At 41.3% G+C, this 23,212-nt stretch overlaps 1 protein-coding gene across 4 annotated transcripts in view; it reads right to left on the bottom strand.

Annotated features, from left to right (window-relative positions):
• qkia (QKI, KH domain containing, RNA binding a) overlaps window positions 1-23,212 on the bottom strand; it is an 85,676-nt gene that overhangs the window by 23,185 nt on the left and 39,279 nt on the right. For all 4 annotated transcript variants that reach the window (XM_039785134.1, XM_039785133.1, XM_039785131.1 and 1 more), the window contains exons 3-4: window positions 14,585-14,701; window positions 7,618-7,761 (exon numbers count right to left, since the gene is read on the bottom strand). In XM_039785134.1, the coding sequence (XP_039641068.1) occupies window positions 7,618-7,761; window positions 14,585-14,701 (261 nt within the window). The remainder of the gene's footprint in view (window positions 1-7,617; window positions 7,762-14,584; window positions 14,702-23,212) is intronic.

Genomic DNA, 23,212 nt, shown 5'->3' with positions numbered 1-23,212 from the left:
TGCAGGCTTGCCGTCTCAAGTAGAGGTCACCAAGTCAAGGAAGCCAATTAAAAAGATGATTAACATTCATGTGATCCACACTGTCGTTATGCCCCCCCCCCCCCCCCCCCCCCACACACACACACACACACACACACCCACCCCCCCACCCCCACCCCCACACACACACACACACACACACACACCCCCACCCCCACCCACACACACACACACACACACACACACACACACACACCCACACAAAATAAACAGTCAAACATGCAGTCCAGTCTGTTGTAGCTGTGGTGTCCTGGGAGGTGGAGATCAGGAGGTTAATATGATCCAATCCAACTCCTTCATTAGCCTGAATGAAGGTAATAGGCGCTTAAAGGGACTGAGTCTGCAAGGTTGACTCAACTACAGCCTACCTGCAGCCACCTCTAGGGCCGCCTACTTGAGCTGGCTGGTATAGTGACATAATACCTAATACCACAAATGTACAGTGCATCGGACAAGAACAGATACTACACCCTTTATCACATTGCTAGTGTGTGTGTGTGTGTGTGTGTGTGTGTGTGTGTGTGTGTGTGTGTGTGTGTGTGTGTGTGTGTGTTTTAGAGCTGCCAATCTTCATCTATGACACCATTCGAATTTAATTGTTATTTTTTTAAATATTCAAATATTTAATGCTCAAATGCAGCCTGTTATTAATATGTACTACACTACTCAGGCTTATGCATTGCCAATGCCATTATAGGCATGTGGTCATTACACGTTCTGTCCACTAGAGGGACTTCTAACATTAGCCTGGCCTTGAAGTGGACCTACGTCATGGCGATTGCACGCAACTTTGTTTACATTCATTTTCCACCACGAGCACACAGCGACGAACACAAATCAACATAGAACTCTGTAATGAAGCATTATCTAACTAGTGTATTGAAGCGGCTCTGTTGTAAAGCCTAACAGTGCTCTGTTAGCACAATATTATGTTAGAAAGCACAGCTGAAACGATTTGTCATAAACTAGTTAAGTAACAATAGTGTTAGCTACGATGCTAACGGCATGGATAACTGAGCCAAACGTGCTGTCACTACTATTTTAGTGATTTATAAGCAACTTGTTTCTTGTAGATTGTCACGTTACTGAGAATACAGCTATTAGAAGGTAATATATGAAGTCAAGGCTAACTCTGACAGCTGTAGGGCAGCTAACATAAACTTTAGCTGTCTAAATAAAGTCACATTCGAATAGTGATTTCAGCATTCGAATAGTATTGATTTTTTTACTATTCAAATTATATTTGTCTTTCGGTATTTGTTCCAACAGCCCTAGTGTGTGTCTGTAACCGTCCTTACTCTGCAGCTGTACTGCTGTCCTTGCAGCTAGGTTACAGGCAATAAACAAGGGGGCATGCCCATGGGGTAATCAAAGATGTCCAGGGATAATAGAAACACACAAGCTAGTTTCATCATACCTCAACTTCTCCTTTCAGAACCCAAGGACACATAATCTCCCACATATCTTAGACGTAAAGTTGCAGTTTTGAGTAATTACACTATGGTAGACACAGCACCAGTAGTAGACTATTGCCTTTAGAAGCACAACGTAGTCAAGTCAAAAGGCATGCACCACCCAATCAGGCTCAATGAGAAAAGTGAGCTTCTGTTGTGGAGATGGCTGGATATATCATGCATGACAGAGATGTGGGGGGTTTGAGTAGATTTAGAGTAAATAAAAGGAGAAAGGTAGTGATAGGTAGGCCTAACAGAGAATAAACATCATTAATTGGAGAGGCACACAACGATGGATGCAGCCAGATGGTGTTTTGTACTCATTTGTCATACACTGCTGACAGAGAGAGAGGACAGAGTGAGAGCTAGAAAGAGAGAAAGAAAAACAAAAAGAGGTGTTTATTGATTGCAGTCAGTAAAGTCAGTACAATGCTGCCTAGAACAGAATTCCACTGTTTAAATCTAGCTCTGCTTGTTCGGCATCTTATTCTCTCTGTGCATGTGCCTTTCCTGTCTGTGGTCAGTGGTTCTGATGGTGCTGCCATTGTAGCACCAAGTCGGATGCATGCTGGCGAGTACAGACCCCGCAGAGTGCCAAACTTGGCGTCCGTTAAGGTCCATCTGTCTGCCTTTTACAAAAACACCATCTACTGTATGTTCTTACTCAAAGGTGGTCCATAGTAGAGAGAAAGAGGTGACAAAAAAAGAGAAAGAGAGATGGGGAGAGAGTGAAGGCTTAGGGGAACAAGATACAGGAATAAGAACAAAGGGGCGGGCGTACAGGTTTGCCCAAAAGAGAAACTTAGTCTTGGCCTAGAAGCAATACAATGAGATGGTGAGCCAAACATGACAATGGATGGAGAGCTCTCACTGCTATCCACTGCCAAGACATAAAAAAAAAAATTTAAAAAAAAGAAATAAGTGGAGCATGAAACCATCAACTAATGTGCACAAGAACTACATAAGTGGAAAAAAATGCCAAAAATAGAACTTTAAAAAAGGGGCAATAGAAGGATTTAGGGGAACGTGGGGATATGGAGCACAAGTGGGAGGAGTAAGTTGGAGCAAGAGAGCAGGACTCTGTTCCCAGCGTGTTGCAAATGGAATAGTGCTCGAGGCCGCTGGTCTGCTCGGGCTGCTACCATGCTCACTTTGTTCTCGGCAATGACAGTTTCAGTCAGGGAGACATGCACTTGGCTCTCCAGGGCCAACGTGTCCCTGCGCCAACTAGTTCTTTTTTTCGCTGTGTTTTATTCTCCCTTCAAACCTAACTTTCCCTGCTTCTTGGGTGTGTGTGTACCTCTCTTAATGTACTGTAAGATACCTTGCGACAAGTGCCTGCCATCACGGCACTGAATCAAATGTAGAGCAATGTAGATAGCATTGTTTGGAGCTTCCTTTATCAGGCAATCTCACATAATTTAAATAGAAGGAGTAGCTTCAGTTCTCACCGTAACGAGTACAGCAGTGGTGTCCAACCTTTTTTCATCTGAGGGCTAATTTAAAATAAAGAAAGTGGCCATGAGCTACGTGCATCACATCGCTTAAATTTATTTACCTAACAAACATAAGCTGAATGAAGCTACCGTTTGCTGAAATTGCAATACCCTAAACTTGTGAAAAGTCTTAACTTCACGTCAAGGATCATGACGGATTTTACACTTCTTTTAGCCCACATAGTTGTCTACATCACTGAAAATATTTCCATCAGAGTCTAAGAAAAAATTACGTCTATGGCCCACAAAGTTAGCTACCTCACTTTAAATAGTGTGGTCATTTTGTGTGTCAGTTTGCCAGCTACTGGAAACCTGCTCGCGAATATAGAATAAAAAAATGTATTTGCTGTACAGCAGTCACTTCTGATTAAATAATATTCAGAAAAGAACAGAATCAACAGACTTTTCACCAGAGTAAAAATCCTGTACGTAGCTATAAAAATGGAAAATCTCAGAAAGCATGAGGTGCTGTACTTGGGGTTCGTTTCCACAGTAACATGTTAATGAAATTCTACCTCCTGCAGCTTTAATATCTAATAGGAAAAGGTGCCTTTGGCGAAAGCACTCAGGGTTCCTTAAGGACAAGGCCTTTTTCTGGTCTCAGATGGCCTTGTCCAATTGTCTGCCTGTCTGTCATTTTCCCATAAGCCCTTCATACAGTGCAGTGACCTGAGGGGACAATGAGAATTTATTATATCCATAAAAATGTCCAGTGCGTACACCTGTCGAAGACACACAAACACACACACAAATAAACCGAGCGATCACATTGCTGAGTGATCACATTGTTGATCATCACCTATACATAACACCAAAAGACCAAAACACGTTTAACTGCAGTGTAAAAAGCATACATAGTGGGCAAGGATGGCATAGTTTAATTTAACTGTGGTTATGCCTGTAGTTGTAATGGTTTACCATCCAAAATTAGTTGACATGGGGAGTACAGCTCAGCAGAAGATCATTAATAACATGTGGAGGTAATTCAGATGGATTTGGGCTTAAGTGGGTGTCCGTTAACAAAGCGGATTCCTATTTGTGATGGTTACATCATTGCACATAATCATGGGATATACACGTCAGGTTGTCTGTCTCTCTCACAACTGACCAGAGTCTGTTGTAAATCACAGGACAATACCTGCCTACGAGTCAATTATTATTGGTATCCAGCCCTTCTAGGGACAGGAAGGGGAAGTAGAGCAAGCCAGCCAGGGTTTATGCATAAAGCTCTGCAAGTATCTAAGTGGAGGTTACCTAAAGTGCAGTGGTGCTCTGCTGCCGGCTCCGTTTGAGGGCCTTAACCAAGGACTCAAGGGATGAGCAGAGCATTTTAGTGAGTGTGTGTATATACTTGCATGCATGTGGAAGTATTTTTCTGGGCATGCATATCTGTGTGTGTGTGTGTGTGTGTGTGTGTGTGTGTGTGTGTGTGTGTGTGTGTGTGTGTGTGTGTGTGTGTGTGTACGCTATTGTGAGCGTTTGTACTAGGGCTGGATCAGTGGAGTAAATCCACACTTGAAAGAGTAGCTCAATCAAGCTCTCCCACCCATCTCTCCCTCCCTCCCTCTGTCTCTCTCATCTTGCCGATGTTCCCCTGCTCCCAGTTCATGGAGAGTTGAAGAGTTCACAGGACTAGGGAGCAAAAGAGCCTTACAGAGGGCAAAGAGGAACAACTGTGAACCTTCCCACTTCCCATCAATACCCTCTTCCAACGGTCAATCTCTGAGTAAGGAGCAGCCATTGACAGGGCGTTTTGCGACACAAATGTCAATATTTGCCAGACTAACCACTGAACCGTCGATGATTCAGACACAGACAGAATATATTTACAACATACATACTCTCATATGTCTTGACAGTTGGTCCCACATCTTGTTAGCTCAGTGACTTTGAAAAAATATTTAACACAAAAACAACTTTCAATGATCAAACTAAAAACATTACTAGTAAACAATATTGTATATACAAAAACACAATTATCTCATCCCATAAATAAACGCTATAAGCCTGACTGTTACATCACTGAGTTTAGCTTGGCTGGTTAAGGAAAAGTTTTTCAGTGTCAGACATCCTGGCCCGTTATCCCAAGTGAGTCAATTATAAAATTATTTAAAAGCAAAATGATCATTATACAGCCTTTAATAAACCATAAACTTTGCAGACAAAACAACCTTTTGGCTATCGTTTTATTTTCCCTCTTTGTTTAACTTCTGCAGCTGGGTCCTCTTTAAAGACAAGTACAGCCTGTTCCTTGAAAAGGAATAAAAAGCATGACCTCACATTTTGTTTCCTGTGCGATTTAATAATGGCGATTTTACGCTGCCAAAATGTGGAGAAGATGCCCTTCATTAGAACAGTGCGTTCCTAGCGTGTCTAAACTTTAATCCAATGTAGTTTAGCATGATAAAGGGCATTACTGTCAGCTAGCTCTACTGCCCACACATGCATGTGTGCATACATATGCACGCAATGACATGAAGAAAATAAAATGCCCTAAGGGGTTCATTGGTAGATAACACACCAACCCAACGTTCAGGGACAGGATTACTGGACACTTATTCTAGCATACTGACACTACGTCACTTCTATTGACATTTATTTCTCATACACTAGGCCAGTGCCAGGCCATTGAGGTAATGTACATTAAGAGAGCGGCCACTAGTAAAAGCAGAAAACAAAAAGGTCAGAAACCTACGCTTGGTTTATTCCTCTGATCAATACGAATTCATCAGGTATTGATGCAAAAGCCAAAATATGTTCAAACAGAATTTATAACTATTAAATACTTGTAAGTAATTTATTTATATATATATATATATATATATATATAAAATTGTCTCAGAAAACACACAAACGTCTGTCAAATGGAAGGATCTTTCATTGCATTTAAATGAACAATGATGCCTTGCTTGAAGGAAAGTGGCCTCTGGAGGACTGCAATGGGTCATTAATTAACCATATAAAACTCTTATTTGAATTAAGGGTAGAGTGATTTTTTATGAGAAAAGATTTCATTAGTGTCTCAAAAGAGCTTGAAGCTGCTTTATGTGTGTGAGAAATAAAAGAGGAGAGCTTTTTCCTTAACCCAATAAATGGTTCAGGTTCTAATTCACCAGACCATCTTTGATGCACTTGTCAGGCTGCAAAATGAACAGAGATTTTTGTGGCACTCTATTCAGATGAGCGGTCATTGACTTAAAAAGGACACCAAAAGGGTTTTTCTTGTGTATGTAATTTGTTGTTGTTGTGTTCACACGTGTTAACATTGACTCATTCTGCATCACTCTTTAGAACATTTCTGCTTCCAGAGATGGCGTCATCCTCCACGTTTGTGTGTGCACGCACATATTTGTGTGTGCATGTATACGTGTCAACATCTTCAGTGTGGACATACAGGCTGTGGAGATCTGAAACACTCCTGCTTTCTGAAACAAAACAAGTACCCAAAGGAGTGACAGGCAGGCTGAATAGAGACAAGCAATCCTTAAACAAGAGGACATGAATTGAATTGCTTTCCACAGTCAGGCTGGGCTAAGGCCTTGCTGAGACAGACAGGGAGCAAGAATCATACTGGACATGAGACCTCAGCATGATGGCACCTCTTGTGTCAGATCTTACGTCCATAATGGGGCAGTTCAGATGAGCTAAACAAAAAGTTAAAGTTCATGGCCCAAATATAACCATAATTCAGGCATGTTTTCCGATTAAACTCTTCGTCTACTTAATAGTATGCATATAGATGCGCCATCATTCTACAATTTCCTGCCCTCCTCTACACTTTGTGTATTTGTTTATAATTAAAGGAGGTAGTCTTCCTTGAGGTGTCACTTGCCCAGTGTTTGCAGAAAGCCTCATAATGGTACTGAAAAATTATAAGCTGATAAATTGTAATGCAGCTATATCTAGGATAAACAGTGTCCTTGCTGCATTTGTTTCTCCCAAAGTGAAAGAATGTAAATGACGTACACGGGTAAACATAATTCTGTATTTACGGGATAAAGGGCATCAAGGGAAGCAGCTAAACATTAGGATTTAAGTGATACTGCAACTCTTGTTTAACCTTGCATGCCTAGCATTGACTGGCCCCATTTCCGCAGACCACCAACCCCTGTGCATTGCCACCTGACGGCAAATCTGGGCCTTCAGCTGCCCTGTCCACCTGGTCACCACAGTTAACAGCAAAAAATACACATTGCACGCCAAAAAAACTATCAGCAGCCATTACCAGTGGCACAGTGTATGAGGAAGTTGAGGCAGGGGGGAAGCGGAGATGAAATGTGGCAGTCACAGGAGGTGTGTGCAGCTAGCTATGTTTTTCCACTCCTCTGGGGGTACAGCCAACCTGTTCCCCTGGTCTATATAAGGAAGTAAACAGGATGCTAACAGTGGGATAGCTGTGGTTTTCCATGTGTAGCTCCATTATTTTGTTGTTTGGACTAAGATAGTGAAGCACGGAAAAGGCCCCTCTCAGCACTACTAAATCAGAGCTGAACCACATCCTTTGTGTCAACTTCCTTGGAAACTCAAATGGCGTTACTTGTGGAGAGCAACACATAAATTATTAGGCCAAAGGCAGCTACCATTGCGCGTGATGCGTGTATATTAGATTGTGTGTGGTATGTACTCACAGCAGGTACGAGGAGCTTCTTGACCTCCTCCACCGCTCTCCTCATCTTGATCTCAGCTCTGCCCTGTGTGTCTTCCACTGTGATCAGGACATGAAGGTCTTCGTTTAAATGTTCCCAGTTTGGCTTCCCTCTGTTCTGCTCCTCCTGGATAGAGATAGAGAGAGAGCAAGAAAGAGATGGTGAGTAAATGTGACAGTGTGGGTGTGTTGGAGCACCAGTGCAGTAACACAGCATATCAGAGGAAGTGGAGGCGAGAGGCAGGCATACACAGAGGACGACAGGGCCCTGTGAAGAGAAGCAGGATGACATGAGCAGTCCTTTAGTCAGCTATTTAGCTTTAACTTTGAAAAGGACACCCTTCTTTAATAGATCCCTCGTTTCACAGAGACAAAGACGACAGCTAGCCCTGCAGCAATTAATATCAGTGAAAGATGGATGGGTGGAGTGATCAGAGAGAGATGGATTGGGGATTTTTTTTTTTTTGCCACACCAACTTAACTAGTAATATTTCAAATACAGTTCAGGATTGTGTGTAAATGTGCACAAGCGTGTGCCTCTGTCTCTGACTTGTGTTTGCATGGAAAATACTGTCCGGTTAACAATGGCTCTCTAAGGGAGTCGTTTTCCTCCATGAAAAGGCTGCGGCAGAGCACTAAGAGGGTGCCAAGAAAGGCAAAATAGGCTGTATTCAAGACCGACATCATAGCCCAATAGCCCCTTCAACGCAGTTAAATAGGAAGCCGTTTCAAGATTTGAATTGGGAAGGCTGAGTTTGGGAAATGGTGCACAACGTTTAAAGTTTTTAGGTGCCTCCATGAAAAGCCCAGTCAAACTAGATTTTTTTTGTGAAAAGGTAAATGTGCTATGTAGAGACAAATGTGGAGTAGCCTCACATTTGCATTTTCTTTTTATAAAACACGCTTCTCCATCTACTTTCCTCCCTCTTCTGGTTGCCCCGCTGACAGTAAATGCAGTGAGCAGACACTAAGAGCGCTTTAAAAAGCTTTTGAGGTTGTATCGCATGTCACTGTACAACCATGTAAGTCAGCGGTTTGAAAGCTGACTACTTCCCCCTTAGGTGAGGAGTTGAGGTCTAGATCGTCTGAAACAGACAACCTCAAATTCTTTGATGTGTGACACCCCATTAAAATATCGAAACAGGATTATAATGTTACAATGTTAATATTTGCCTGATTTTATGAAGACAAAAACAACATTTCAAAATGAATGTAACTAATAATTATTTAAAAATCTGAATTGGGATTTCCTCACAGGCGGTCAACTGCAACCCAGCTTTCTCTCCTCCCGTTGTTGATGAACATTGCTGTTTACCCCCACACACAGAAACCACCCCAACTTCAGATCACTGCTCATTTGTGAGGGTGTCTAATTACAAACAATGCATTGCAGTGCTCTGCAAGGGGTCCACCCGACAGGATTTCAATATACTTAACGAGCACGCACACACACATATATATAGCTTCGAGCTTGAGCTAAGTGCCACCCACCTGGTTTCTACTCCAAAGACACCTGTTGCCATGGCACTGCTCTTTACACACACACACGCGCACACGCACACACACACACACACACACACACACACACACACACACACACACACACAATATTCCACTCTCGTTTTCCCCTTTTCCACACGGGGGAGGGCCTAGTTTCAGCAGTAAGGCCATTATTTCACCATGGCTGTTTGCCTACGGCCTATTAGGGGACATGGGGGCTAGAAGGTGACTCAGCATTTTCTAGAAGGGACACAGACAGACAGGCCACAAGGGCTGCCTCTGAATGCAGGGCACTGTATGAAAGCACATGGTAGATACATAAATGCCCTATATTGACATAGGGTTGCCAAAGTAGGATCCAACAAGATTAGTCAATCATGTGTCTGTGTGTGCGCTCTGGCAGATTCTAATGAAGTTAGGATTGTGGGCAAATACAGCTGGGAAAACACACACACACACACACACACACACACACACACACACACACACACACACACACACACACACACACACACACACACACACACACACACACACACACACACACACACACACACACACACACACACACACACACACACACACACACAAACAAAAACACACACACACAACAAGGTCACTGTGTGCCCTCTGAGAGTAAGCGACGGCATGACAAACAGGAGAAGGGTGAGAAAAGCGAGGGGAGGGGAGCGCTAAAGGGAATACTGGGAAGGCCTTTGAAGAGAATGTCCACGCCGACCCACATCATATGCCATGGCAATAACCACATACCAGAAGGTAATCTGTTTTGGCAAAATATGTAGCATGAATAAATAGCATGGAAACTGCAGCTAGACTCAACATCTAAGAATAGGATCAGATAGAACAACTGCTAGTCAGTTATGTTGCCTGACTTCAATCGTCTGTAAAGCACCTGTTTGGCTGCTGGCTTTCACACCCTTTAGCTTGAGCCAAATAAACTTTATGGCCTCAATTCTCAACATGGATGACACCACATACAAATGTTGCACTTTAATGCTCATAAATGAAACCGTTTACACTCTCCCACTCAGAACAGTCCCTTCTTCTTTGATCCTAAAGGACGTTCCCAATGCAACAGAGGCTAAATGCCAGCACACCAAACCGGTGCAGTAGGGAGCTGCAGAGGCATGGAAGGACAAGAGAGGGCAGGCAGGGCTGTAGAGGAATTATAATGATAAAGAAATATTAAACTAATATTAAACAAACTGAAAACAACTCACAACTTTCTAAAAAAAAAAATTATACTCGACTTTTCAAGTAAAACAGACTGCCTTCGAATGGTGATCATAATCAAAACTTAATACTTGATGATTTTGGTCTACTTCAATGATTGGTTAGGGTTAGATTTGTTTTTATAAAAAAAAAAAAATAAATAACACTACATAAAATGTCTAAATCTAAAAAGATGGATTGAGTACTACAGAGTGAAATCTGGAACTGGTCACCTAAATGTCAGGATTTCAAGCTCCGTGTGAAAAAACGATCCATACTACAGCACTCCTTCAAAAGAGGAAATTATATCAATTACAGCCTTAAAAAACTATGTTGCAGGGACCACTACACGTGCTATTTGCCATCCGCATGCCTTCTCTCAAAGCCAATTCCAGCCACTAATCATCAAAAGTAACACCTGGACATTGCTCTGCTTTTCTCATCAACATAATAGCTCCCTATAAACTCTTTCAGTTGCACTGGGTCAAGGGTCCTATTCTGTTCTGCCAATGGCCGTGCTGATACCACATTTTTAGCTATTATGTGTCGGGACAGTCAGCAAAAAAACAAAGCTTAGGAAATTCGTTTCATATAGAGCATTTCTCAAAAGGGCAAGTCTGAAAGGACACTTAGTTTGTCTCAAAGTAAAAACAACAACAACAAAAAAACATCTAACTAATCCCTATTCTACATGTGTAATGGTCGATATAACGTACCTGTAATTTAATTGCTGTTGTTCCTGCTGTTGTTTTGCATTAAACATGTCTATAAGAGTGAAAACCAGGGGGACTCAAGCTGCCACATTAGATACAAGTTTGATTGGAATAAGGCTCCAGGAGGAGGAGTCATTTTTCCTTCCAACTGTTAAGACAATTATTGTCAAAAGGACATAGCCTACATGCTTCTTCCCTTTGGGCAGTAACTAAAGAATTTACACGATTTAACATCAAGCTCAGAAAAGGCCCCCAAATAAAAGAGACCGGAGAGTTGAGTGTAGTGGTGTCATAAACACCTTAAAAGAAGTACTCTCTATGGAAATAGTGTGTGATCCATCCTGTCTTAAAAATGTGTCTAAAAGTCTCAATCCAGAGAAGTTACAGGAATGTACCTGCACTTACTCAGTTACTCTCACAGACACTTTGTATTTGGTCTAGCTTAATCAGAGTGTGAAGTGCAGTCTTGGAACAGGTTATTATCCTGCGTTCGTCTCTCCTGTCTCCCATTATTTGATCAAATCTTGCCCACACACATGCACAAGTGGGTTTAGTGATTTCACCATTTTCATACTGTGATTAGGACTGCCATATCAATACATAAATAATTAAAAACTATATATTTCTGCTGGGTTCTCTCTCAATATTCTTAGCTAAATATGCATGTACTATAAGCCAAATGTAGACAAACCGAATTGGAATACCTCGTCATTTGATTACAGACTAAAGACTAAAGTCTGTTGGCATTTGAAAAGAAGTCTTAGTCACTGTAGACGTTACTTTGGCTTCGGACAAAAATGGTGAAATAATAAGTGTTGTTTATTCTTGTTAAAACTGTAACCTGCTCAAATTATACAAGGAACTACAGTAGTAGTAGAAATACTATTTTTCTTTTATTATAAACAGAAAAGAAACCCTCTGGCCACAGCTAACAAAGCAAAAGTCTAGCTTAAAAGGATCTGGATATCAGGACAGTAATCCGTGACAGCAAGCTTGAACAGTACTTGTGGGGGAAATTGACAGCAATCAAAATAATTTGCACACAAATTATTACAGGAAATCCACAATATAACAAAAATTATTCAATGATCAATTTGGGAGTGAAAAAAAAAATGATAAGGACACCCATAATTATAAGCATTATATTTGTTAAGTATCACATTTTTCTTTTCACCTGCTTCTTTCCTGCTTATCGTCTACTTGATTTGCTTTTCTTTGCTCGGCATTAGTCTTTATTTTACTCTGCTTCCCTCCCTGTCCCTCAGTCTCTGCTCGACTCTCTCCCACTGCATAGCTCCAGTGAGCCGACTCCCCGCCAGGCAGTGCAGCCCAGAAGGGAGCAACCAGCTGAATTATTGAGAGCATAAAAATGCTGCCGCTAATGGATCCTGAATAAACACACTGGCTAAGCTGCTCCTGCGGCTTCCTCTGCTGCCACAGGGCATCAAGCTCGAAATACTTTGAGGATGCAGAGACTGGAGGATACAGCTGAGGCTTTGTCTGGGGCTGAGCTACAGTTATGACACCATGGCCATCCAAAAGCATTTGGGGTACAGGGAGCAAACCTGATAGTGATGATTATTGACAGTAGCAAAAAAAAAAAAACTGGCAGACCATTTGATGTTTTTTCATTATCTTTTCCCCAGCTTAACGTTACTGTAAATATCTAAACCATACACCAGTATAGTCTAAAGTAAGGGACAGAAAGGTAGTGAGGAAGGGAAAAGTCATTTTAATGGAGGACAATTAAAAATATAAAGCCTTGCATAGAAAGCTGACACAATCATTTAATTATATAGATGTGCTAAAATCCCAGTCTGTCACCTCAAATGTTTCCCATTTAGTTCATACCTACTCTAAACAACCAGCCAGGACTATCCATGAGACATTTCCAATATTGGTTAAGTGTTTTGATATGGAAGCGATCCTGCTCAGCTTTATTGGTGTATAAATGTTTAACTGTATTGGGCCTTATTTAGCGTAGTAATTGCACAGGACCTTTGACATGTCCCGTCATAAGTTTTAAGATGGTAAGAGATTAATAAAGGTAATTATAGATTCATGTAATGAGCTAAGACAAAGTTCTAAAGTGTTTGTGTGACTGAGTGTACATGCTTGAGCGCGATCTCTCCCATTTAACTACTTTGAGATCTAATTCCAAAGAAAGAACCATAGCAGAGCGTCTTTATCTTGTTCTGTTATAATAAACACACTCAGAGGGAAGAGATAGAAATTAAAATACAAATGGAGGAGCCATAAAAAAAAGGAAGAAAATGTTGGCCCTGCAGCAAACTGGAGCTTCTAAGATTATGACTCAGCTGAAAATCTGTGTACATCTGTGTGTATGAATCCTGTTTCTGTTAGTATGCTCTGTGGACTGTATGTGAGTGTGTGTAGAGAAGGTGATTCCCATACCAAGAGGGATGAAATACACTTCTGACTTGTAAATGCCTTGTAATATAGCACCACTACCTGGAAAATCAGAGCAATTGGGGGGTACAGAAAAAAAGAAAGATATTTAAAACAAAGATGCAACTTCATAAAAAGGTGTCACTCAATGAAGAAAAACAAAACAGAAAAACAGCCAAAAGCAGCCAGTATAACACGACTGAAGCCCATGGGCAATACATGCACAGATGCTTGAAATACCACAATTTTCAAAATTGTCAATTTGTCCTCGCAGTAACTTCAAAGTACACCATCAAATCTGATCTGACACACTTTGGAATCCCTTAAGGATGCATGTAAGTTGTTGTTGCTGGAGCATTCATTGTATGGTATATCAAAATGAAATATGTAGGCATCTGAAATAAGCCATGAGTCCACTTTGTAGGGTTAAAATACATACTTCTGCAAGGCTGACCTTAGGTAAGGCAATACAGGACAGCCCAACATGTTCTGACAGACTTTCATCAGCATTGTTTGCAACATAGTCAGTCTTGGTTTTCAAACGCTGTGGCTGTTTAAGGCAAAAATATGTTTTGCAAAATGTGTGCAAATGCAAGTAGAATAACGCAAAATGGGTTTTGCCCAAGTTCACACCTTGGGTCTCAGGATATGTAGACACACAACATTAACCTTTTAAGTCTCCAACCTCCGCTCATGAGGTCCAGAAATAGAGGCTGTCTCTGGCCTTAGCCATCTGCCTTACTACTGCCATCTGTATTTTCCACTGCACAGCGTTTTGCAAACAGCCCTATCAGATGTCAGAATCAGAATGCAGCCACCAGGCATTTACGAAGCGTGTGTCTGCTACAGGGCTAGTGGGATGTTTTTGTGTGACAGCAGTCCCAGCAAATTTCACATTATTGTTTACCATCTCAAGACAGATGATGAATCCTTGTGGAGAAGGTAAGAGCCAAGCTTTAGTGTGCGTAAACTGTGGTAAATGAAATGTAGGACTTTATTTTTTTTTATTTTTTACTTGTGTTACTGAGCAACACTGTTATCTAGAGATAAAACACATTAAACACACTGGGCACTCTGCCATGCCGATGAGCTTACCTTCTTCTTGTCTCTCATGGAGCTCTTGCCTCGCACCATGATTTTGCATCCCGTTTCTGCTTCCAACTGTTTGGCTGTTAGTCCCCGAGGGCCAAGGATTCTCCCCACAAAGTTATACTGCAGATACAGAGAGAGAAATAAACCAATGAGTCTATAGGTGAATATAACAGCAGATAGTACTTTGCATCAGTATATAAAATCGGACAACAATGGAGAAAAACATATGTATATGTACACTAGGGCTGCTGGAATGAATACCGAAACCCCAATATAATTTTAATAGTAAAAAAATCAAGTGGTCACATCTTATGAACAATAAGTTAGTGGGAGTGAGAAACTGTGAGGTCTAAGCTAATGTTACGTACCGAGTAACGTTAATACAACATCACGGAGCTAACGTTATGTACCGAGTAACGTTCGTACAGGGGGCAGTGACAGGAAATCGGAAGAAGGATGGGAAATAGTTTGGCTTAGTTATTAATGCTGTTAGCATCGTGGCCAACACTATTGTTATTTAGTTTATGACAAATCGTTTTGGCTGTGCTTTCTAACATAATATCATTGTGCTAACCGAGCACTGTTAGCCTTTACAACAGAGCCACTTTAATACACTTGTTAGATAATGTTTCATTCCAGAGTTCTCTGTTGATTTGTGTTTGTTGCTGTGTGCTTGTGGTGGGAAATTAATGTAAACAAAGTTGCGTGCATGACGTAGGTCCCCTTCAAGGTCAGGCTAACGTTAGAAGTCCCTCTAGTGGACAGAACGTGTAACAACAACCACATGCTTATAGTGGCATTGGCAAGGCAGTGTAGTCCATATTACATCAACAGGCTGCATTTGAGCATTAAAAAATAACAAATTAAATTCAAATGGTATTATAGAGGAAGATTGACAGCTCGAATGTACACATGAATAAATACAAACATACAATAAAGATTCCACTTTCCATGAGCTTTTACTTTATCATCCCCACTAGATGTCAAAATAGTCCTGAACAGAAAATAGAAAATGAACCACAGGGAATTAGTCTAGGTGGTAAGGGTAGGGAGAAAACAAAAGGGAAAATGGAGTAGGAAGGGTGATGAGGGGGAGGTAAGTTCTGAGGTGAGGTAGTGTGCTTGACACAATTTTCTTATCAAGGCCCCCTTTCACTGGTGAGTGGCTTTGGAGCTTTGTACCAAAAGGAAATGTATTTACCAACGTAATCCTCTCTACTTCAAAACTGGCTTCCAACGGGATAAAGGGAAAATGTGTTGAAATAATCCAACACAATTTTCAGCCAAAATAAAAACAGAGGGAAAGGAGGAGAACTGGGGAGAGGGGTGCAAATGTGTTAAAAAGACACACACACACAGAGTTGGGTAAGAGTCCCTGATACTATTAAAATGGTATATTTTTACAAAAGTCCCAAAGCTGAAATATTCAAATGCTCACTGGCATAGTGGAAGGCTTCCCTTGAGAATGAGAAGCACAACTGTTCGTCTCTTGAAGTGTTACAATGAGCCGTGACACCGCTGTATTAAATTCTTAAACGCAGTCACATCTGCTTACGCACTCCAGCGCACCAATGCCTCTACAAAAATCCAAAAGGCCATCAGAGAAGTCACATTTAATTACAGAGCGTTTACAAATGTAACGCAATGTTGGTGTATTTCCCCTAAACAATGTAAACAAACACTTGTGAGGACAGTCAAAAACTCCAGGCTGTTGTTTTCCTGGTCCCCATCACTGGGCTTGCCTGCAACCGTAGCCCGTCTCAGGAGATGCTGGAGTCCCTGCAGATGATCATAGCATGCAGCTACACAGGCTTATTGCGTGTGTGTCTCCGTCACAAGGCAACTGTCTGGTTAACTCAAATCAAGGAAACTGGTGCAGGGGCTATTTTTTGTGTGTACGCATACTGAGGGATCTAGGGGCACCTGTCCTCAGAGACCAACAATGCATGGTGGGACACACGGACACACGGACACACACACACACGGAGACGCACACACACACGGACATACACACGGACACACACACGGACACGTGATGCTACATGCTCATAGTTTACCACTCTAGATGTTGAATCTCCTCCAAGAGGTTGCTCAGGGATAAAGCATTAAGGCAGGCGGTTACATGCGTGTGGCTCAGGTTTTACAGCCATGGAGTAAGCTTGTGGGTATAGGCTGGTGTACCAGTGTCAGATGTGTTCAATGATGACAGAGGCAAGTGTACAAACTCACATGTGCATATGGGTGGGGGCACAGCACAGAGCAGAGCAGACATCACATCTAGCCAAGCAGCTACCACAAGTTTCACTCACAAAACTTATTAGGTACTGTAAATAAAAAAATTATGCCAAAATCATCTCAGTGATTGAATAAAGCTCAGTGTTTTAACTGTAGTGGATGTCTTTCTCTGCTCCCTGGCTTCCTACTCTGCACTCTGTTATGCTTTTAGAAAAGGTGACCTCCATTTTAAGCCACTGGAATGTAGAGACAATGGAAAGCCAAGCGGGTGAGTTATCAGAAGGGTGCAGGGCCATTGAGCCTGCCAGGAACTCCACTCTGTACAGCCAGAGGAGTAGGATGGATGCAGGGCCCTCACTGCCAAATACACTATCTGCTCTTCACCTCCTCTTGCTAAACTATCTAGCCTCCTCTGCACCTACTAAAAAAAATAAAAAATAAAAATAAAATCTAGTTTTCATATTCTATATTCCTGTTGTTACATCAACTCTACTGGCTCCCCTGACCAAGGTCTTAAAAAAAATTAAAAAAGTCATGTCTGGGAACCACTGTGGCTTTTTGGCTTGATTTCCAAAACTCTGCACCCTCTAGGAGCACTTGAAGAAGTTACTACTGACAGGGACATTTGTTGAAATTTAACAACAAAAATAGGAAATAAATATAAATACAGGTACAATTGTGATGATTATATTAAATAGTTAGGTTTCCTCCCACTGATGCCTGATCACCCAATAAAAAAAAAAAAAAAAAAAAAATTTTTTTTTATTTAAAAAAAAATTGCAAAAATTATGTAATTATTATCTACTAGAAAAACGGCTGTAGCGATACACTATTATCCGCGATATATATATATATATATATATATATATATATATATAGTAGATAGCGTTAACGCTGAAGTAACTGCAGCGGGGCTAATGGACCCCGTTTTATCTCTTAAATGACCCCTACTAATAATGCCCGAAATGATACCAAAGGTCTACACTAGTATATATAGGTTATGCTCTCATAAAACGATGGATTGGAAAGTTTGTAAGTACACCAGAAGTTTATGAACACTTGCCTGCTCTCTTCTACTCTCTGTTGCTGTTGCTGCTGCTACCTGCAGTTAGACGAGTGCTTAGGGCCGTCTATAAATTACTACACCGAAAAGAGATACAACAAAAATATGTATTAATTTAATGATTAAATAAGGTAATGTCTCCAAACTTACCTCAATTATTTGTCTCCTGCTAGTTATATTACAGCACATCCTTTAAAAAATAAGTTAAATTAAAAAATATTTTTGTTCCATCTCTTTTCGGTGTTGTAATTTGTAGATGTCCCTAAGCACTCGTCTCACAGCAGCAACAAAAACAGCAGAGAGCAGAAGCCAGCAGGCAAGTGTTATTTACATAAACTTCTGGTGTACTTACAAACTTTCCAATCCATCGTTTATGAGGGCATAACCTATATATACTGAGTGTTTTAGCTATTTATAGATACATTAGTCGCTAAGTACAAATGATAACAAATAGCTTCCAGCATCCTCTACTAACCTCAATGTTAGACCTAGGTGAAAAAAGCTTCTGGGGTTTTGCCGTGTGATGGTGCAAAGGACCCTAGGGTGAATTACTCCGAACCATCACTTTAAGTAGCTCCAGATTGTCCGCTCTAGCGGAGAGTTTGGTTTGTTCAGCCAGCAGTGAGGTTTACAAGAATTTGTCCAAATTTCCAGATTCCCGGCAACCTAAGATAAACAGTTAGACTAAAAACCGACAGCTTTTGTTTTTGTTTGTTTGTAAAAATTCGCTATTTGCAGAGTAGAGCTGTGTTTGCGTAAAACAGCGCGGTGGACTGAGCAGATTGAAATATCGTTTTCTACATGTTTATGCCGGTCTACACAGGTGAGTGCATTGATAAGTATTGACTTTCTACTCATGAAGGTTTAATTGTAGCCTATTTACAGAAAAGAGACTAGCGTGAGTTCATCTGCCCCAGCGGCCGTTGGTAACTCTGCATCGTTCCCAGTCAGGTGCTGCGTGTTTTAACCTTTAACGCACACACATCTCGGCTCAGCAGTGTGTGTGGAGCTCGTGCATCGCTGTACAGAATCTCGGCATGTGAATAGAGATGTAAATACAGGGGGCTGGGTTTTTGCTCCAAATGCTTGAAATGATAAATAACAGAACGCATTTTTTCCTCTTTACATTTTGTGAATTCATGATTATTCTGCGGGCCAGACTAAAAGCTTTGGCGGCGGGACGCCAGTTGACGTTGGGTGCTCTACAGCGACACTAGTGGCTGGCTGACCAAATCGCTCTTCCTGCAACGTGAACGGGGGTAAACACGGGCGATTTGAATGGGACTTATGTATCGATACTCGCGGCTTAAAAATCAATACTTTCTTGGGGGAAAAAATATCGATTTATATCGCAGAATCAATAAAATTGCTGAGCCTTAATGTCTACCAGCTCCGTTTATTCAGGCGCTACTGTCAGAACCCATCTGGTGAATAGAATACATGCATTAACTATGTCTTTTGCTGACTAGGAAACTCCAGCAGTCTCTTTGTCTCTTTGCTGCACTCTTATTTCCTCTGCTCATTTACAGAATTAGAAGATTAGAGACACTGGGACCTTTGGTGGACCAACTCTTTTCCACACTCCCCTGTTTTGGTCTCATTTTATCACAGTTTTTCAAACAAATACAAATACAGTATACAAACTTGGTTGTGTGTGCAAACAGAAAGACAGACAAACGCACATGCACTTACACACAAAGCCCCCTTCAGGACAAGGGCTTACACTGACATTAAAGGGCCTTTGTTTAGCCCCAGTTATCGCTACTCCACAGACGGGTTATGTAGTGAGCATATCTATGTCTATGCCACTGTGTGTTTATGAGCACAAGTGTGTGTGAATCCACAATGTATGGAGTAAACTCTTGCAGACACCCTCGGCACCCAGAGCCGATTGTCGCATGGGTTTGTGTGTGCATTGTGGTTTGCTTTTATGTGAACAACTGAGAAACAACAGCAGTTTCACCAAAAATGCTCAGGGAAGCAGAACAATTGTGCCTTTGACGGTGTTTGTTTGTGGTGGTGGGGGGACAGGAAATGAGATCATGTTGAGGGATCTGGCTGCGTGCGCGCAGAGCTTATCGAAGAGCAGGGCCAAGCCGAGAGGAGAATACCAATCACTTATTAGCCGGCCTCACTGGGCTTATTGAAATGAGGAACAGTTCATTCAGTGTAATGTATCAAAGCAAGGTGGTCTGTGGTTACACCAGGCACTGCCATCTCTCTGCTCTTCCTCTACTCACTTGATTCTAACCCTCCTATAATGTTAGTATTAAGTAAGTATTTTGAAACAACTGATACCAATGTAATGGCTAACCATTTACTACAGCAAAATCCCCCTTTTCCTTATACATAAGATGCTGCTTCACAGAGTTAAACACTAATGCAGACTTTGCAAAGCGAAAGTTAAGTATTTTTGAAACCCCACAAACTCGAGAACTCACACGGTACGCCATCACCCAGAGATTTACATTAAAGACGTGGACAAACAACAACCTAAAGTACCTAACATGCCAGTCAACCAACGCACTTTCAATGCTCTAAACTCCCACCAAAATCTGAACAAAAAGCTCTTTTTATTTAACAGTTTTATTTTATACTTGAATTAAATGTATTTGAAAGATGGCCCTTTGCAGTTTTTAGTTGCAAAAGTTTTTATTTTTGTATGAAGACATATAAAGTAATTATAATACATTTAATTTGTTGCGTTTCTTTTCTTTTAAATTGTATGTCTACTGCAATCATATGGGAAAACTACATTTACATATTATGAATCATTTTAAAAAAAAATTTAAAATAGAGAATTGTTTTTGAATCGAAAAGTGATTTTGAATCGAATTGTGACATTTTCTGAATCGTGCACCCCTACTAATAAACCTCTTTTCTACGTATATCCATTCAGCTTGTGGAAACTGAGCAAGCTTCCTTTTTCTCTTAGTACACAGAATTTTGCCTTTCTTCTGCATATATTGGTCATCGTCCCATGTGCATGGGTCTCTCATAGCACGCATCAATGTTATATTTCTAAACATCACATTCATTTTTGGGTGGAAATGCCCCATCATTCAGTTAATCCATCCTATTAACCTTCGCTTTGAGGCCTAATCCCGACAACACATACGCGTACATACACAGACAGAGAAGCTCGACATAGTTTTTCCACACAGTAAACGGACAGGAGGGAAGGGAATGGGAAGCAAACAGGTGCCTAACCTACAGCAGTTTTCATGCTTTATCTACAGGAAGGACAGAGGAGGTGAGGCTGGGGCGATAAAGGAGTCAAAATTAGACTTAGATTTCCAATTGTGACATTTACGCCTCAAAGCCCTATAGACTTCAAAGCGCTCTATTCGACACATCTAGCATTTAGCACCTAATCCATGGCTCCTTTGATAATTCTGTTTGGGTTTATTTTGAGGTTGCAGGCAGAGTGGAAATACAGAGGAGGAAAGACGGAGATATGGAATGTGTAAAGATTGATGTCAGCTAGAAGTTTGGATGACATGAGTGAAGGAAGCACAGAGCAAAGTTTGTGAACTTTTAGATATGGCAGCTGCAGAAACTAGCTAGCTAGTCATTTCCTCAGTGTTTGTTTGAGTGTTAGTTAAGTTTCAAGTGTTTTTTATTATTAATGCACAACAATTACATAAACAGTCACCGAAAATCTTGAGTCTCAGGTTTCCAACAATGCTAATTAAATGTGTATTAAAAAAAAAAAAAAAAAAGAGAGAAGATAAACTTAAAAAAGTTAATCACAAGTCAATAGAACTGCTCTCTTTGACAGAGCTGAGGGAGCTGTGGACTAAAGCTAGCCATGCTGTTCTACCTAAATCCTGTGCACACAGACACTGTGCGGGCCAACACTACGCCCCCTGGTGCAGCTTTCGATTCCTGTGTAGTTGACATGCTTCCTTTGTCCTTCATTCTCCGTTTTCATCTCTTTCTGCCCCTCAGCTTAATGACTGCTGTGACAAACAGGCCAAGGAAGCACTTAACGCCGTCCACTTATAGTATACAAGCACAAGTTGGTAATATGCAAGCAATCACTGGCATTAGTGCAGTTATAAATACATATCTAACAACTTACACGGTTGCCCTTCATCATGTTAACTCACTACAACAAATAGAGTCCTCTCTGTTTTAATTAGGGGTCCAAGACCAAGGGGCCTGGGAAACGCGATTGCAAAGCAAAGCAGTTCACAGCTCCAGTGCTTGCTCCAGCTCCATGCTATCAACCTGAAACTTGTGATGCTTGTTTGGCATGCTGCTCTGAGGCTCTGTACCAAAATTTGGTGAAGCTCGGCCATTAGGGGGCGCTATAGTCAACGTAGACGAGTTTTGGCCCTTTTACTCAATGTTAATGGGATATTTGCAATGGCAATGTACCACAGACCTTGCAGTTCACACCTCTCGATATTTACTGACATTTGCCTCTCCACCGTTACGCTTTGGGTTACGCTTTCGCGTGCTCCCCGGGTTGTTGGGGGCGACTCGCGCCGAGGAGGCTTGGACCCCGTCATAACTGCTTGCAGTTCTAGTTATTATTGTAATTACCCTCCTCATCAATAGGGTTGGGTATCGTTTGGGTCCCCGATACTGGTGCTAAAACGATATTTTTAAAACTGTTTAAATGTGCCTGAACCGAAATATATATATTATGTATAATATGAAATATTAAAAAAGAACGGCTTGTTTATTGCTAAGGCCATATGGTCAAAATTAAATGATTGATTAATAATGTAATAACAATAACTTATAACAATGACTTATTTAACGACAAAAACAAGCACCAGATGGGAAAAGGGTATTTTACAATAACTTCGAATGCACCACAAGGCTGGCGAGTTTCAAGTGGATGCACCGTCTGTGTGTTGTTTTTCCGACAACGGCAGCTGCAATCAGACGGTTACGTCCCATGTTGGAATCCTCTATAGGGAAATACAGTCACTTTGCACCGCTTAATGTAAGATGTCAGCATTTTAACCATTGTGTTTAATCCATCTACTAGCTAACGGTAACTTAGCGTCCTGTGCAGCGATGCTTATGAAAGGAAATTTAAAAAGTCAGGCACCGAAATTTTCATTTGTATTCGGTCTCGTTACTACCGTTTATGTCGGAGCCGGTGCCCTATTAGCACTGCGTTTCGGTACCCAACCCTACTCATCAAATAGCTAACCAGAAGATAGTTCATCAAATTATCATCAGCATGCATGGCTGGCTAGCTAGAGATATCAAAATCCTCCACTCTGCTGCTCTATCGGTGAGGTGTGGGGGCGGTACATTTCCAGGACTGGTAATGACTTAAGGGGGTCAGAAGGATATCAGGAGCTGGCATG

The sequence above is a fragment of the Perca fluviatilis genome, chromosome 20, assembly GCF_010015445.1.
Source record: "Perca fluviatilis chromosome 20, GENO_Pfluv_1.0, whole genome shotgun sequence".
NCBI lineage: Eukaryota > Metazoa > Chordata > Actinopteri > Perciformes > Percidae > Perca > Perca fluviatilis.
This window is presented reverse-complemented; position numbering and strand designations above follow the sequence as displayed.